The sequence below is a fragment of the Lytechinus pictus genome, unplaced genomic scaffold (assembly GCF_037042905.1).
Source record: "Lytechinus pictus isolate F3 Inbred unplaced genomic scaffold, Lp3.0 scaffold_25, whole genome shotgun sequence".
NCBI classification, from domain to species: Eukaryota; Metazoa; Echinodermata; class Echinoidea; order Temnopleuroida; family Toxopneustidae; genus Lytechinus; species Lytechinus pictus.
The window spans coordinates 956,664-974,794 of NW_026974145.1; the positions used below are offsets into that span (position 1 = coordinate 956,664).

At 37.4% G+C, this 18,131-nt stretch overlaps 1 protein-coding gene across 1 annotated transcript; it reads right to left on the reverse strand.

Moving 5' to 3' along the window:
* Positions 1-4,711: 4,711 nt before the first annotated feature.
* LOC129270683 (metallophosphoesterase 1-like) lies at positions 4,712-12,062 on the reverse strand. The gene is made up of 8 exons (XM_064115230.1): positions 11,603-12,062; positions 10,379-10,487; positions 9,776-9,879; positions 9,218-9,298; positions 8,280-8,481; positions 7,601-7,723; positions 6,843-6,983; positions 4,712-5,276 (listed from the first exon to the last, which is right to left on the reverse strand). Exons 1-8 carry the CDS (start codon positions 11,959-11,961, stop codon positions 5,106-5,108), a joined length of 1,290 nt encoding a protein of 429 aa, XP_063971300.1. The 5' UTR covers positions 11,962-12,062; the 3' UTR covers positions 4,712-5,105.
* Positions 12,063-18,131: the final 6,069 nt, after the last annotated feature.

Consider the following 18,131-nt stretch of genomic DNA (forward strand, 5'->3'; position numbering starts at 1 on the left):
GGGGGTGAGTTTCCATAAATATAGGTTCTACATACAATATATAGTATATATAAGTTGTTCAAACACATAGCATGTCACAATAATCCTCTGCCTTCTCGATATTTTGCTTTGAAAGTCTATGAAATTAGCCACCTGTCAGAGCCCGAGAGACGAGTGTACAGAAAAGTCACTCGGAGTGTGACGTCACCGGGGGGAATTTAGTATAAGAGGTGCCTGAATGTCATACAGAAATGCTATGCAGAGAGAGAAAGATATTTTACTTTTTTTTTTCAAAGCAACTCAAATCAAACAAATAGGACTGATATGTACAAATCTTTACTTTCCCTGTATAAAAAACAGTATGAATAACCACCATGAACTCTTCAATCATGATGTAAGATAGCAAACAGTGAGTTATTGAATGATATTTTCACTATTTCTCATTTATTTTATCACGATGTTCAATCAAGTGAGTAGCTGGAAAGTAATTCCGGCGGCTAGCTCAGCGCGCGCTGAACGCATAATACTAGTACACACAACACCCAGGCATTGAGTGTACTGTTATGGTCTGGTATGTCGACTTAGTTCATGGCCGTGCAGCGATCCCCTGGCGTTTTTTCTTCTTTTCTTTTGTCTTTGACTCCACTTTTATATCCTCTGGATCATTTCCACTCATAGCTCATTCCACAGAACAATCTTGAACCAAACGTATAGTATACTTTCTCGGCCTTCTGAGTTGTTTTCTATATTTAATTACGCTAGGGGTCACCGTCACACATACAAACGCAATTAGAAGTGAGTTGAAGACAGAAAGATATATAGTAATTAGTATACATCTCTATGGTTGAAGACAACAAGAACGGTACGGTAGCTCGACAGCTAGCTGCGCCGGAGCGGGCGGCCGGTCGGCACAAAGCAATTCCGCAACCAACTGTGTTTTTTTTGCAAGAGCCGCGTCACACGCGGATAAATATGTCATAATAACACGTCTGCTACGTTATCGACTGGTGAGAAGATCTCGATCAAATTTCATATTATTCACCTTGAAATTATTCCTTTAGGGTCCATGGTATCATTCTGAGGGAATTCACATATTTGGAATAATAGTACGGCCACAAATGTTTTAATCATTTCCTCTTTGCAAGTTCTATGGCTCGCAGATACAACTTCAACTGCAGTTATTCCATATGAAGGAGTACGTGCATAGTACACAAAACGGCACTGCCTTGATTACTACACCGGGACCGAATACCCCCCGGTGACGTCACACTCAAAGAACACCCGTCTCGGTAGGCATTGCAGGAGCGAACTCAGGGAAAATGGGTAGGGATAAATCGTTCAAATTCACTATTTTGAAAAAAGAAAATGGGGGGTCGAATCACCTATTAGTGTTTGGGGGGTTGTAAGGTTGCTATTAATGTAAATATCTCAATATTTGGAATCGTCTTCTTAATTCAACTTTAAAGTATTACTGTTTTCGATGCCTCGGTATATTCTGATATATCTATAGGCCCTGGTCTCTATTTATCTTATTTTTTAATAAATGTCCAGGGTCCCGTAACACAAAGGTTAGCAATTAATCGTACACTAAATTTTCACGATTGATTGTACATTGTAGTTGATGGAATCAATCGTAGAAAAATGTTCTACGATCATTGCTAAGCTTTGTGATACAGGCTTCAGGTACTACATCAGAGATTGCACACAAAAACTGTTCTATGATCAGTAATAAGGGTGGATCTGGAGACTTAAAAATAAAGGTGGCTGCCGGGTCCACGATCAATTGGGCAAAAATAATTTTTGGAGTATTTCTATTTTCATATTCGAACAATAAAATGTGAATTTTCATTTTCATTTTTTTTTTCATGTTGACATACAATGGAATTACAATATCATTATATTGCATACATTATATTGAAAAGAATTGAGGTAACTAGAGGCTGTCAAATGTGAACAAGTTAAGAAATAAAACTTGACTAGGAACAAATAATCTTTCAATGAAATGATTAACAAAGCTCCTTAACATATAGAGCAAATGCAAATATAATGAAGTTAGAAAAAAATGGAATGTATTATGTTATCAAGAATGTAACAAATCATCTTTTTCTATATACTTTTCTTCAAATTTATTATTTTTAGACTCGAATAATTATGATTAACTTGTGAAATTGACAAACTATATTTAAATTTCTTATATTTTCACTATCATTTAGGCATACACAATATTTCATTAAGTGGGTTCGCTGTGGACCGTGCAACACACACCCAAAATGACACCTTGAAGTGTTGAAAAAGGCTTAGACAATGAGCCAAGCATTGTAATACTATTCTATTTTAATATGACTAAAATCTTTATCACATTTAATAATATAAAATAGCTCATTTATATAATGCACATAGAAAAATAATCGGTTATTTATCGTTATTACCTACTGAAATGGACTTTTACGTGGAAGTCTGGCTATCTGATATGACCCCTTTCACATCCATCTCAACATTTTGGCTGGCTAAAAGATCATAATTAGCCACTCCAAGGCCGTGTTTATGCTTCCACTTTTCAGGCAAGAATCAGCGTTTCCATACGTGATTAGTCCAAACTATGGTTGCGTCCATGCTTACTTTCATTTAAACGACGTTTCAAAACGCCGATCGTAAACTCACAAATAGATGCGTTTGTAAACGTCGTTTGACCAGAATCAGGCTTTCTGGGGAAGTATAAACAGAACCACGATCGTAAACATGTTTAAATGACGTCATTTGGTACATGCTTCCGGTGAGATGAAAGTCCGCGGGCAAATACAGTCGCATTGCTCCATGGTCGCATGTTACCTCCACGGAATTACCTCTCATCTCCCTTGTTACATTTGCATGTTTGATAATAAGTACTATCATTAGTATTACTCTTCCAATTTGTCATCACGATGAATGTTGAGGATTTACACCAAAAAAAACCCCTGGAACACGAGTTATAATGAGGAGACATTGCCATATGCCCCAGTAGCACAAACAAAGATATTTTATTATGTATACTTTAATATTCTTTATTTTTTCTCACTATTATTCTCAACATGGTGAAAATTATATGGCTCCATGCAATGACTAAAATATCGGAAATTGTTCGATGTTTAAATAACAGTCGACGTACCTTCCCCATAACAACACTCGGGGAAAAAAAACTTTTGAAAAAGGGTGCGCCAATTTGACCTCGCTTTCCTGCTCAACAAAAATTACGATGCGAAGCCAGCTGGAGTTCGTGATTTCGCCTCTGAAAAGTTAAGCATAAACAGCACTCCCAGAAACACGTTTACGATCGGCGTTTTGAAACGACGTTTGAAACGCTGATTCTGTCCTCGCAATGGAATCTACTCGACACCAGGGCCCTGTCTTACAAAGAGTTACGATTGATCCAATCAATTGTAACTCTATGGAAATCCATCAGTGTCATATTTTTTTCTATAGGAAATTTGCACAATGTCCTATGTAAACAAAGAGAAGCACAGTGAATGTTCAAGAAAACAATGAATGCATGAATATACATCATAGTTAGAAAATATTTTTGAACAAACATGAATAATACATGTTGACGTTGCTGGCCATCCATAGTTGCGATTGATCGGATCAATCTTAACTCTTTGTAGGATGGGGCCCAGCTGTTCACGATACTAATGAGTTCAGAGTACCTGGTACTAACATGACAACTCCCACCCGTGATGCAGCAGTAAATGCTTGCACAGTGCATAATGAACATGAGATGGATTGTTTTGACGGGGGGGGGGGGGCAATGGTGAGAGTGATATGTGGTGTGAAGTTGATGGATAGGAAGACAGAGAACTTGATGCAGACGTTAGGTTTGGAAGAAGCAGTGGACCAGTCGATGAAGGTGAATGGGGTACATTGATATGGGCCTAGCTGAGGAGGGATGACAGGCATGTTTTAAGGGCTTTGTTGGGTGGGTCGAGGAGGCGAGGACGGTCAAAGAAGACGAGGAAGAGGCAAGTGGAGGAGGAGGGTTGGGTGGAGGATGCACTGTATTGGGCAAAGTGGAGAGAGCAGGTAAGGGTTATACTGCGAGTGTGAGGTCAATCTGACCAGCCACACCCGTTCATGGGGACAAACTGGATTTAAATCTTTGGATTGATGATAATGACAATGAGCCAATAGGATTGAAGTCCATTGTAAACAGAGTTGCAATCAAACAGAATTTGATCAGCAACTTGTGAAGTGCATGCAGGGATGTCTCCCTCTCACGTCCCTGGTGCATGTATTAGGGATCGGCACTCCATTCTGCAATGGGCCCTGGGGGCTGTTCATAAAGCTGTTCGTAAGTTAAGAGTGACTTTAAGAACGACTGGTGATCCTTTCTTACGCGCAAAACCATCGCTAATGAATATACCATTTGCCATAAGAAAGGATCACCAGTCGTTCTTAAAGTCGCTCTTAACTTACAAACAGCTTTATGAAACAGCCCCTTGGTCAGATATTTGAAGTCCTCATGGTACAGATTAATGGCTAACTGTTACGGAGGTAGCATCAATAAAGGTCTGGGGGTTTCACAGTCCACAACTAACATTGAATCTTAATTCTCCTATTCATAATGACCTCTACTGTATATGTGTTTGAAAGGCCAGGGTTTGTAAAGTAAACTAGGCATATGGCACAAAGCAATGATTATTGATAAAATTCCAAATCTACATGTGCTGCATGTAAAACAAATTCACAAAATAAACAAATTCAAATTCAGATTAATGTTTTTAATGAATGGCTTTCTGTCAAATGATATTGCATTTATGACCACAATATTTAAAAATCAACTTAGTCAACTCTTCCATTGAATGTCCTTTTATATTCTCTTCTCTCTTTATTCTAGTCTATCAATATTTCTTGAAATCAAACTTGTTTTTACAATCCCAGAAGATTTGACTTGCAAAATGTAGAATTTACTTTTAGTGACATGATAGTTTCCTTGTAAGAGTAGAGAGAATAAACTGTGTCATTATCAACTCAACATATTCTATGATTTCTACAAAAGTCATAAAGTATAGTATATCTGAAATATATTCATATTGCACCATCAAATTTAAGACATTTTCATGGACGTGGCATGGATTAATAATTTTGACATAGCATCATAGTACTTTAACATGTCTCCTCCATCGATGCTTGAATAGGATACAGACCACAGAGTAAAGAAAGTATGTTACCATGACAACACCAGATGCAGCATAAAGGGTGATGATGAGAGATTCTTCTGGGAGGAAGCACTTGTTGATTGCGATGGAAGTAGGAGATATTGAAGCCTGGGAAGTAAAAAGATGGAGGATGTAAGATAAATAATGGTATTCTATTCCGCTCAAATCTCATGGAATGTATTCATCCTGGTGCAGTTTTGCTCTCAGTCCTTATACAAAAACATAGTCCATTCTTTGGACTGAGAATTCTTTTCACAATCCATTGGGATGGGGAGGGGAGAGCATACCGACAGCAGTATCCAGGGTGGGGTTGTGATGTCACCCCCTAAAGAAAATATGGAGGGCACACAGAAAATAAACAAAAAATTGTTATTTTGAACAATGAAACTCAGAATTAGTTTTACCTTTAGAAATACAATGGGAAGTTACATGTACTACACATTTGGGTGTGAGGGAGCATACACACTTGTGGACCTGTCACCTGTATATACGTGAATTACCAGTGCGTTGTGTGTAAACATCTCTCCCCTGTTTCATAGATGCAGGCTATGTTGCAGTGGAAAACACTCCATCCCTCGGATAGGACATTAAATGGAGGCCCCGTGTGGAGGAGAATCACCACCTTTGCACGTTAAGAACCCACTGCACTATTCGAATAAGAGTAGGGGGAAACCCCGGTGTAGTGGTCCACCTGCATTCCCCCAACCAGTTATCGGGAGGAGAGACCTGCGGGTCACAGTTCTGTGTGCGCGCCCTTGTAGGCGACCCAGATTGGCTGGCTCCTCCAATGCGCCTTTGAATGTCTTTGACAGATATATGGCGCTATACAAATGCTGTGCATCATCATCATCATTACGTGAATGAGCCGAGAATGGACCTGCTCTGATGTACTGGACAATTAACAGGGTATTTGTGAAGCTAGCAACCAAGGGTAGCTCACAGAACAAAGGAAGCCCTGCCCCCAGCCCTCACCTCACCCCCCCCCCCAAAAAAAAAAGGTGAATGGAAGACTTGAAAATACCCCTGGGGAGCGTTTCATGAAAGGACCTATCAGATGTTTTGTCTGACAAGTCCCATTTTATCTGACAGTTACCGTAGTAACAGTGCCTCTCAGCCGATCAGAATCAAGGACAGATGTCAGATCTGACAACCTGTCGGACAAATATGTTGATGAAACGCTCCCCTGTTCTAACAAAGACCTCTGACACCTTTGTTTGAAGATCCAACCCAGTTTTTACAATTCCTTTCACATGGGTAAAACATCATACCAGATGACAGACTACCACCACCCCCTCCCCTTCTCTAATTCAATGACCCCCTCCCTTGTCTCTTTATCAACACTCTCCTATCAAAAAAAAAAAAAAACACTCTCCTATTAATCTCCCATTGTGTGGGTGTGTCGTGGTCTAGTGGTTCTGACTCTCGTCTTTGAAACAGAGGGTCTTGGGTTCGAATCGTAGCCATGGCATGTTTTCCTTCAGCAAGAAATTTATCCACACTGTGCTGCACTCGACCCAGGTGAGGAGAATGGGTACCCGGCAGGAGTAATTCCTTGCATGCACCGAGTGCCGGTGATGGTAGCTCGAGCCAGGGTAATAGCAGCGCTTTGTTTCCTCTGGCAAAAAGTGCTTTATAAATAAATCCAGCTATTATCATTATTAATCTCATACTCACGAGAATAAGGCTTGGGTTCTTTCTGTTTCTCCAGCTGAAGGAAGGCACTGAGATTTCTGGAGTAACATTCTGATGAACGATGTAGCAGCCATGATGAGTGTGAGCACTAAGCACAAGACGAGGACGGATCCATGATAATAACTGGTAATGAAAGAAAATTGACGGATTACTTGAAGTTTTGGCTTCCGCAACCAAAAGAGCATTTTTATAGAAATGAAGATTTCAAAAAGTAATTGAAACTAAATTCAACAAACAGAAGGAATTAAGATCATGAATTCCTTGAACCAAATTCATCTCCTGTTTTTGTTCTCCATATTTGCAGATAGGAGAGATGGTTTTCTAAATTCAGATACCCTTATTCTTCATTTCACTTTTCCTTTTTCATTTGAAACTTATTTCAAAAATCAAATTTAGATTAGGTGAAATGATTTAAGAGTCACAAAAGAATGGTTTTTAGATTCATTTAACTCATTTTTACAAAACCTATGTATTCAATTTAATGAATACAGGATTAAGGAACAGAAAAAGAGACTTTTCTTCAATACAACTCTCAAATAAATATAGCTCGAGTCAAGAAAAACACTCTTGATGGCACTCTTAAATTTCTAATTTCTAACACAACTGGAACACGTCTGTATTTTGTAGCTTTATTTCATATAGTCATTGCTACTCAATGACACATAAAACAGCAAGATATCGACTTCTACAGTTAATCAAGTCTTGCAGAAATAGATAGCACTGTTCTCAGGTTTAGTTACCTTATAAGTAGCTTCCTGGGAGAGAACTTCTCTTCTCTGTCCATGAGGAATATATTTCTCATCGAGCGGTGTTCCATCGACACCTGAGCACATCTCATCATTTGGACGGTACAAGGGAAAATGCTGGGAAGGAACAAAAAGGGTTCCGTCAGTATGATCCATGTGCATACTTGTCAGTTAATGATATGCATAGACTTTATCTAACTCAACCTTTGCCTAAGTAAAAAAAAAATTAAAACCAGAATATGCAAAACACATTATTTTCAAGTTCTAAAGTCAAACAGATTCATGCGGTTTCAAGAGATTTAATTTATTTTGGCAGATTAAACTGTAATGAATTGCATAAAAAACCTTTTTGGAAAACCCAATGCAAACACCTCCAGAACTGTTTTTCCTTTACATTTTAGACACCATGGAAACTTGCACCAGTGATAATTACTCGTAGTATGAATAGTCTGTATATCATGTATAACATAACATAGACCCCAACCTAAAACCTAATCTTAATTCTAACCTTAATTACAGTAGTATCTGGAACATATCCCAACCCTAAGAAACCCTAATCCAGAGATATTAAAAAAGGTGGAAATTTTGGGTCACCAAGCTGAAATAGTACATATATGGCCAAAGTTATCAATGAGATGATGTGCCTTGAAGACATTCCCTTAATCATAATTACCTGTAGGAGAATGGGAGGTGTTGCAGGTAACGGTCTATAATGATTGCACCTCGACTTGACCTTCCCTCGCTGCTTGACCCCACCCTGGTGTCCAAACCTAGAGCAGTTAAGCCTCTCAGAAAGACCTCGAAGCTTCGTCTGAGCGGGCAAACAGAGGGTACAACCATCACCATGGAAGGCCATACTGTTCACCAACACAAAACTAGGGGTTAAAAAAAGAAAAAATAATAATTTTGCAACAGTTTGATGTCACTAAAATAGAAGAATAATGAAGTTATTTATGTTGACACAACATATGTTCTTGCAACATTTGCTCCTGTCTCAATATCTCAGAGGGTAATAGAGTTTTTGGTTCAGAATAATGTAAAGATCAGGATTAGGGTTTATTTAGTTTGGAAGTTGGGTTTTATGTTTCGCTTAAAGTACAGATTTTTTATCGGAGCAATGATCGCCGGAGCAAATGTCATGGAACTGTTATTATAGACAAAAGATTTCTGTTCAATGCATGCTAATTCTTTGATCATCTTATAAAATCTTATAACAGATTGGGCCTATCAAAAACTTGCAAATGTAAAGCATTAGTTTGTTCATAGATCCTACGATCCATGGTTTGATCATATTCACTAATTGTGTGCCATAGACTATAAACTGAATGATTACGATCCATAATAAGCCAATCACCATTCAAAATAATCAGTAACCAAAAAGATTGAAACTAAATGGAAATACTTTGTTGTCTTAGTTTTGTCTGGGGTTTTCTAAAAAGTTTAATACCTATTCATATCCTGGAAAATTATGGAACCTATTAATTCCACATGAAGTGGAAAATACATCAAGTGCAGATTATATCAGGAGGCAATTACCTCACAACACAAAGTCTATGAACCGAAAACAAAACAAACAAAAAACAGAGTAAAATCAGGTTGAAATTCGGTTACCTATTGTTTTTTAGAGTGACCACTTCAACACCAGACGAGTTGAAGGCATCAGAAAATCTCTCCAACTTGCTCTTACTCATGCTGTGGATAAAAATAAGTGAAAATGGTCATTTCAATCGTGAAAAAAATGAAATCAACTCAAGTAAAGATTTTGTGGCTTCTCCATAGTGTGAGTCACAATTATTTGAATTCATTCTTTAAAAGTTAAATCATTTTTTGTTAATTCATTTTATCAATTTGCTTTTTCAAAGCTTTATTAACTAATAGTTTTTATTTATTTATTCATTGATTATTTCATTATAGCTGCTGTTGTTATTTATCATATTATTATCATAATTTTCTTCTATTTTAATGAGGGGAGGGGAGACGTCAAAACATTAAATGCACAGAAAGGTGTTGTTACCTTACCTAAAGCTATGGCTAAAAGCAGTAGAAGAAAACGCAACATTCTGATACCATGAAACTGATAATGAGTTTTTTAAATTGAACATCATGTCTCATACATTTTTCTTTTCTATACATCATACATGTATATCCCATAATGAGAAGAATACTAACGAGCCATGAAATCCGACATCATGATTTCCAACGACAACCTTGAAATAAACCCCTCGTGAATGGCGAAACATCTTCCTGAAACGTTTGACTGTAGCTTCAAACTCCTGATGAAAGGAAAGGTAAAATGGGAATTTAACTTTGAGACAACACGGATGGTTTAAAAGCAGGGCATACATCACTCTATGGCCTTTTGAGATTTTGATAAAAATATAAATCAGTAAAAACAAAAGATCCTAAAAATTAAGAAATCTTGAGTTTTTACTCCAATTCGACTTCCTCCTATCGCTGGAAAATAGCGAAATAACAGTTCTGCACTTTATAAAATCTCTATGGAGCACACTTTTTACATGCCTATAGATGCTTACTAGAAAATGATTAAATACACTTTTGTTTATGAACCATAAACATGCATGTTTCATAATCATTTCCTGATACATAGCTACACTGTATTTGCCATATTTTCAAATTGAATTTTGAACATCCAATAATCTTACATTAAATCTATGCTCATGGAGAAAAATTCCTACCCATACCGCACTTACCTTTGATTCTTATATTGCAAATTTTGTCTAATGAGAATATCTTTCATGATCATGTCCTCACCTTATTGTCAGCCCATTTTCCCTCATCAGTCAAATCACCAAGAACAAAAACTGCTTCAGGAGCAAACAAAGTCAGTGCTGTCTGAAAAGCTCTCTCCATTTGCCATTCCCTTGTTTAAAAACAAAAGCAAAAATAATGTATAATAATATGTACTATTTCCTCATTTTCAGTTATCCTAAATATATATAATGGTGTTACATGATGAAAGACATATCTTACATATATATATGCAATAATATATCCATACCTAATCAATGCTTAATCAATACTTCTTTGTTTACCAACTCAAACTTTCTTCAGAAAGTATTACGCATTCTCCTCGCTAAAATTCTGATGCAAACACAATCTTCAAGAATCCTCCTTCTCACTAAAAGGTCCACTCGGACCTCCCCAATTCAGAGTATAAGTATGATGTACACTTGTTATGGTCAAACCAAAGCTCCATGGTCAAACCATGGAGCTATTAACAAACTACCCACGACTAAACCACAGCTGTTTGGCTGTAGAAAATCTTGACCAGAACATTATAAAGGGGATTCATTTCTGATCTCCAGTCAGTTTTGGATTACATAGAGATAGATACTAGTTTTAGAGCTACAGAAGAGTTTACATTTTATAGAACATCAGTATGCAGTGTTTACATCTTCAGAGTACAGACACCATCAGACTTACTCATGTTCCTGTATTACTTATCATCAACTTATTAATAATCATCTTCAATAAATGTATGAACTGTACATCCTGCATTGCTTTGAAGTTCAGAGAACAGACAAAATAAAATTAGGCCTAGAGACCCTAACATTATAGAATCGAATGCCAACATGCCAGACGAATCAGTCATGGGCCTATTGCACTAAAGCATTGAAGTGTCTTTGCCAGGAATGTCTCTCACTGAAATATGATGATGCGCTGTACGGAAACGCCTTTTTAAAGTACCTGCAAAAGTACTTTAATTCATCCATTCAAACGAACGATTGTCATTGATTATTATAAATGCAATATTATGTAAAAATCAATTTAAAAGTGAGGTTAATAATTACAGAATAGTTTATAATCAATTTGTAAAAGGAGCCTCATACAACGCATCAAAATAAATGGGCGATACAAAGACCCTTAATCGGCCCCTGAGTGAACCGGGCTGCAGTTTAACCAATTTTTACTGAAATTGATTTCAGTTGAATGAAGCATCCAGTCATATGAAATCATTTCCAATATGACATTCACCTTCTTAACTTGTCAAACCAATGACCGAGTCGACTTCCTAACAAATGGGTATCTGCTATGAAAATAACCCGCAAAGTCGAATCTTCATCATTTTGCCTCTGCTCAACTAACGACGATCGAGTCTCAATGTTTATCAACCCAGGAGCTCTGGGAGAGGAACCGAGTGGCTTCCCGTCGAAAACCCATGCAGAGTCGGCAATTTGACCACTATGATTATGGTCGTTCTCAAAGCTTGTATAAGGCCATGAACACCGAAACATAACAATGTAGTAAACCAGGTATTCACAAATAAATATGATCACGCCACTGTAAATGAAAAACCGCAGAATAGGCCTGAAGAATGTCAAGATTCCTGCCATTGCATTGCGGCACAGATCTGTTGTCAGTAGTAGTACAGTAGCTGTAATGTAAACAGCAAATCAAAACGTCTGCTACCTGACTGCGCGCACTCTGAACAAGAGAGGTCGGGATCTGGATCTTGGTACGGTGCCAAAGACAGATGCAGCTCACTTGCCTCACTTGTTTGTCTGCGATTTTTTTTTATCTTATTCATTTCATTTACATTGCAAATATTACTAATTTATCCCCTGAAATACATTTGCTAGAAGCAGGTTTTTTTTAGGGCGAATGTATTTGGTTTCCCTGAGATAAGGTAAAAAGTAGCCTATTATCATCCTGATTATCATGAGGTAAAGTAAAATGTCAATGTTTCGGAATAGTTAAAAATATACTATCAAGTTGTTTTATTTTCCTGTGTTACTTCATATGCTCCATTCTTATAATATTAATCATTTATTATGTATATAAGTTTAATTCAACGGGATGGCATATAGGCCTAATGAAAATATAATATGTTTATCATAAATTTAGAACTAATTATAAGGGCGAGTTCAGTCCGCCCTATAACAAAACTTATTATAAAAGACATAAAAATGTACAAGCATAATTATAAATGCTTTCATCAAAAGTCAAAACCTAATAAAATAACATAGTTATGAAATTTCAAAGTTTCACTTGATTAAAAAAAATCCTGGTCATGAACCAATGACGTCTACCAATTACTATTTACATCAATAATATAGCAATAAAATATATTGTTTTTTTCCTCAAGATCATATGAAAATCAAGGTCTGATTCCTTCTCAGTGGCATTGTCAATGTCATTTGTAACCTATTGTGATTGCCTGCAAAAATTGAAAAAGAAGTATATAGCTGTATTACATCACCCGTCTTATTTGCATTTGCATGTAATCTATTCAGTGAATAATAATTGTTTTGTGAAAATAAGCGAAATTTTTATTTTTCTCTTTTCGCAGTCTTTAGCCTATGTCAGGATGTGTAAATGATGCTAAAAAAAATAGATATATGAGATTCGTGACTTTTTTGTGACGAGCATGATTATTATTACAGATCACACAAGAATTTGATATTATGCGGCCCACATCCATCACAGTATTATTAGTCCAAATATTGGAAATTGATGTTATCCATGTAGCCGTTGTCTAGGCCTAAACTGTACAGTCAGGGATGGCGTAAGGATATATATAGGCTGGGGTGGGCAAGTACACGTATATTAAAATGTACACGTATTAAAATGTGTTTTCTGTTATTGAGTAATAGGGTATACTGCCGTACTTTGGCAAAAGGAAGCAATTAAGTGACAAAATTATAAATGTCGTAAATGAGCGATGTGAACGTCATTTACATAGGCGTCAATGCATTTTAACAGCAAATTTTCTTCAATATCTTTCCATAGAACGATAATTTCTTCCCCAACTTTTTGTCTGAACGTGCAACGTACAAAGGGTATTTCAGCAACAACAATAACTCAAATTTGACTGATGTGGGCACTTGCTTCCTTTTGCCAAAGTTGGGCAGTATAGCTCTGACCATTCACTTCTAATTCTTTCTTTCAGTTCCTCAATTATTTTCCATTTCCCCTCTTTTCCCCTTTTCACCCCAAAGTAATAGCCACCGGACAACTCATACGACCCGACCATCTCACGACTGACTCACAATTGGAAAATACAGCTAAACTACAGGTTAAAGCAGAACCAGAGTGTCGTAATGAGCCCAAAATATTGAGGTGACGAAATATGGCGTTTCAGGCAAAATTGATAACAAGTTGCAAGTGGGCGAAGCGAATGGGCAAAAAAAAAAATCGACATTTTTATTACAAAAATCATATTTTGTGGCAGATTTTGACATAATATTAAAAAAATATTATCATAAACCACCTTTATGTCATAAACTCTCTTTCCTATCCTTTTTCTTTTCTCATTTGTTTTTTTTGGTCATGAAAATTTGGGGGAGCAATCCCAAAGCCCCCCCCCCCCCTTCCATCTGTACGCCACTGAACAGAACTGATATTCCATTTAATCCATTTTGAGGTGGAAAATAAACCTCTCATGATTTCATCCATGTATACTCAGCTGCAATTCTGCAGTTCGTCTGCGGTAAGTGGTTTAGCGCCATCTCTTGTTTAAAACATTATAATCACAACCTAAATAAAATAATCAGAAAATGTTATCATAAACAAATTCTCTTTCCAATACGTTATATTTTCTCTTTTGTTATCTTGGTCGTAAAAAATTGGGGAGAGCAAGCACCCCCAAGCTCCCCCTCTCATCTGTACGCCACTTAACAGAACTGACAAACTGATCATTCCATTACATCCATGTACTCTGCTCCAAGTCTGCATGTTTTTTTTAAATGCTTTTTAGCCTTTATTCAGATAATATCACATTTTTCATACATACAAGGGTAATAAAGAAAATATATAAAATAAGTGAAGTACATATATACAGCAATATAACAAATGAAATTTTATACATTATGATAAACATTTTTTAACAAAGATTATCACAACCCATAATACAAACAGAGAAAACAGTTATTTTCACTTGTATTTATACTGTATAATAATGCGGTATTGTATGATGGAAAAAAATCCAAACATAAAGACTTTTTAAATTCTGAGCAAATAATAATTTTTTTATATATAATACTTTATTTAATAAAGATGTGAATAGACTATCCCATAATAAAAAAATGTATATCTCCATAGGTAAGACAATACAAAAAAGAATAAGTCTCTACGTTTATACTTAAAAATTGTACAACAATCTGAATAAAGATTATATATATAAAACACACAAAAACAAAACAACAACAAAACAAAAAACAGAAATGTGAAGGGAGAGCAGCCAAACTGAAACCCATCTCCTTTATCTTTTACTCATAATGGCATCATGATATATTTTATAATATTGAATTACTATTATTCCAACTATAAATCATTTTATAAGAAATAAGCTTTGTTGCAAGATAGTCGTATATTGATTTTTTTATATATATTTAAATTGATGGGTAAGGATCAGTGGGAGAAAGAGTTTGAAGAAAGAAAAAAAAAACACTTGAGTGTAATTGACTCAAACCGACAATTGGGAAATTTTTTTCCTATTTTGTATGGTGTAGAGTTAATTTGTCTTTTCTTTTTGCCTTTTCATATTCGATCTGCTTTGACCTTTTAATAGCACTGCATATGTCTTTGCATGTAGGGAAGTTGTTGGAGTTGTTGGTAAAGCCCAAACTTTCCCAACACTTACAAGAACACCAAATTCCAGACCCGTTGCAATTTGGCTTCCAACGAGAGAGGTCCTGTACTCTTACAGGTAAAGCACTCGACCTTGTCATCGAAGTGTACAAGTCCCTCAACCAACCTTTGTACATAGCTATGTTGGATGCCCAGAAAGCATTCGACAGGGTCTGGCAAGATGGTCTCCTTTCGAAGATAGCAGTGACTCATCCACCTACAGTGCTGCTTGATACCATTTCTGAATTTTACAACAGCTGTTCAAGCAAGGTTTTCTGGAAACATGAAGTTGGTCCCTCCTTTCCTGTCCTCCAAGGAGTAAGGCAGGGCCGGGGGGGGGGTGCTTTCCCCCATGCTGTACACTCTCTACATCAACGACCTCATCAAGCTTCTGAGGGTGTATCATCTTGGCTGCTCAGTCGGCAACCTATATGTTGGGGTCATAGCCTTCGCGGATGACATTGCACTTCTTAGCAATGAGCCCATGGAACTGCAGCAGATGTTGAATGTCACTTTCCGTTACACTAAGGAGTGGAAGTACAAGATCAACCCCTCCAAGAGTGCAATCATTGTGCTCAATCAAGACCTTCTGAACAGTGACAACTCTTGGCAGATCAATGGTGAACCGATTGCACAGGTCTCCTCACACAAGCACCTTGGCATCGTCAGGACTGACAATCTTCAGTATGACTACGCTGCTGATGCTATCACAAAGGGATACAGATCATTTTATGCCCTTGTGGGAACCTCACCACTAGGAGCAAGGGTAGTTCCCCATGTCACTGCAAAACTATGGAAAACTTTTTGTGTTCCCAGGATGATCTTCGGCTGCTCCAGCATTCCCTTCTCAAGGGCAATGTTGAATCGCCTAGATAAGGCACAGATTCACCTATTTAAGCAGATTCTGGGTCTACCAACAACATCAGCCGACGAAGCAGTATATCTTCTCACTGACGTAATCCCAATTAGCCTGTTGGTCACCAAGGAAAAGCTCCTACTTCTGGGACAGATCTTGTGCACCGACATGGACAGGATAGAACGAAGGATGCTTCTTCATGGTATCTGTGCCAACACCAAATCCATACAAGAATGGCGTAATGCACTTCAACAACTTAGCCTTCCCCCACTTGATGAACTTGTAAGGAATCCCCCTAACTACCATCTGTGGAAGCGAATGGTTCAGTCGGCAGTGATTCAGGTGTCTGAGGCCAGGCAGCACAACGCCCTCACCAAGAAGACATCCTTGTCCTTATGGACTAGAACACCTAAACCAAAGGCGAAGGACCTGTACCCTGGGCACATTTCCAATCCAAGTCTGCGGCCAGCCATCACCATCCGTGCCCAGATCTCTTGTCAAGTCTATCTGACCCAAGTCCGGCTCGCCAAGATTGGCAAAGCACCTGATGATTGCTGTCGTCTGTGCATGTCAGCCTGCGAGGATGTGGAACATCTGGTTGCTACCTGTCCAGCCCTAGCACCTGTCCGACAGGACCTTATCCAGCGGGTTAAAGCTAATCCCAACACCAAGCAGTTTGGACCATGCTTTGAATCTACCCCTGCTCTTTTTGTAGAGTCGGTCCTTTTTTTACCTCCTGGGCGTATTAGCTGCAACACAAAGCCCAATTACATACGCTTATTCTATACTTCTTACGCAACCTCCACACAACTCGTCAAAACTTACTCAGTACTTCATGATTGCAACTTAGAGCCTTAAATGAATTGCGGCCCTTCCAACGGCGCCGTTGATCTCCGACCTTAGCGGAGGAAGAACACAAGAGAGAGTAGGGACCCTTCCCAGTTTACGGTTATTGTAAATCATATATTTGAACAAAATTATTACATGATTTAATAGAGAATTGTGTTTTATATTGTCTCTAACACCAAGTAATACTTCAAGCCATTGTATATCACGGAATTTTAGAAGATGTAATTTGTTTCCTATTTCAGTCCAAGTCTTAGACACTTCAGCACATTTATAAAATACATGATAATATGTTTCTATATCTTTTCTACAGAAAGAGAAAGTATTGGAATGTATTATACCAAATGATGCTATATGTAAAAGTTTGTATTGAAATTCTCTTAAAGGGGAATCCAGCCTTGACCATAAAATGTTGTGTTGGGAAGGAGAAAAATAAATTAAACAGAATGGTGAAAGTTGAAAGAAATCGGACAAGCAATAAGAAAGTTATAGCTGATTTAAAATTGAGATCACTAATAGTATGTAGATTTCAAATTGGCAACTGGGTAAGTAAATTATGACAAGGGGCAAGGACAACTTTCCCATAGACCATGTACTTTATTATCAGGGATTTGTGGTTTTCTCCTAAGTACCCATTCCCCTGGGGCAGTAATCTAAATATAACCCAGGTAGTATATCGTTTTATGTCCTCATGAAAGAAAAATATAATTTGAAATAAAACTTTTGGGAAAAATGACATTCTAGCCATAATATGTATTGGAGTACATGGAAGAGTAGTCCTTGCCTTACATCACTATTACATCACATATGCGGCCAATTTGAAGTCTCAATGGGTATAGTGATTACCAATATTTACAACATTAAAAAAATCATAACTTTCTTTTTGTTTGTCCGATATTGTTAAAACTTTCACCTATCAACTTGTCTGCTTTTTCTTTTTCTTATAACAAAAAGTTTTTACTTGGGTAGGATTCCCCTTTAAGGACGTTCCACAGTTATGTTTGTGCGCATTATGATCTGCGCATAGTTTACACTCTGCGCGCTAACGTCACAATGGATGAACAGGTGATTAATTAGCTGCGGGTATGAGCTGATTTTTCTCATCTTCTGCACTTTAACTGCAGATCCGATGCGTTATTTCATGAAGCTAAAAAATGAAGTTGTTCCATGGACCATTCAAAAAAATATTATCTACAATTTCAAAATACTTTACTCTGCAGTACTGCCAAGCAT

Bases quoted from the DNA above. Each gene is read 5' to 3' on its own strand.
- LOC129270683 (XM_064115230.1), bottom strand. From the start codon at position 11,961: ATGGCAGGAATCTTGACATTCTTCAGGCCTATTCTGCGGTTTTTCATT. The intron at 9,299-9,775 runs GTTAGTATTCTT...TTTTATCCACAG, and splicing joins GATGTCGGATTTCATGGCTC to CATGAGTAAGAGCAAGTTGG. The intron at 5,277-6,842 runs GTGAGTATGAGA...TTTACTTCCCAG, and splicing joins AGAACCCAAGCCTTATTCTC to GCTTCAATATCTCCTACTTC.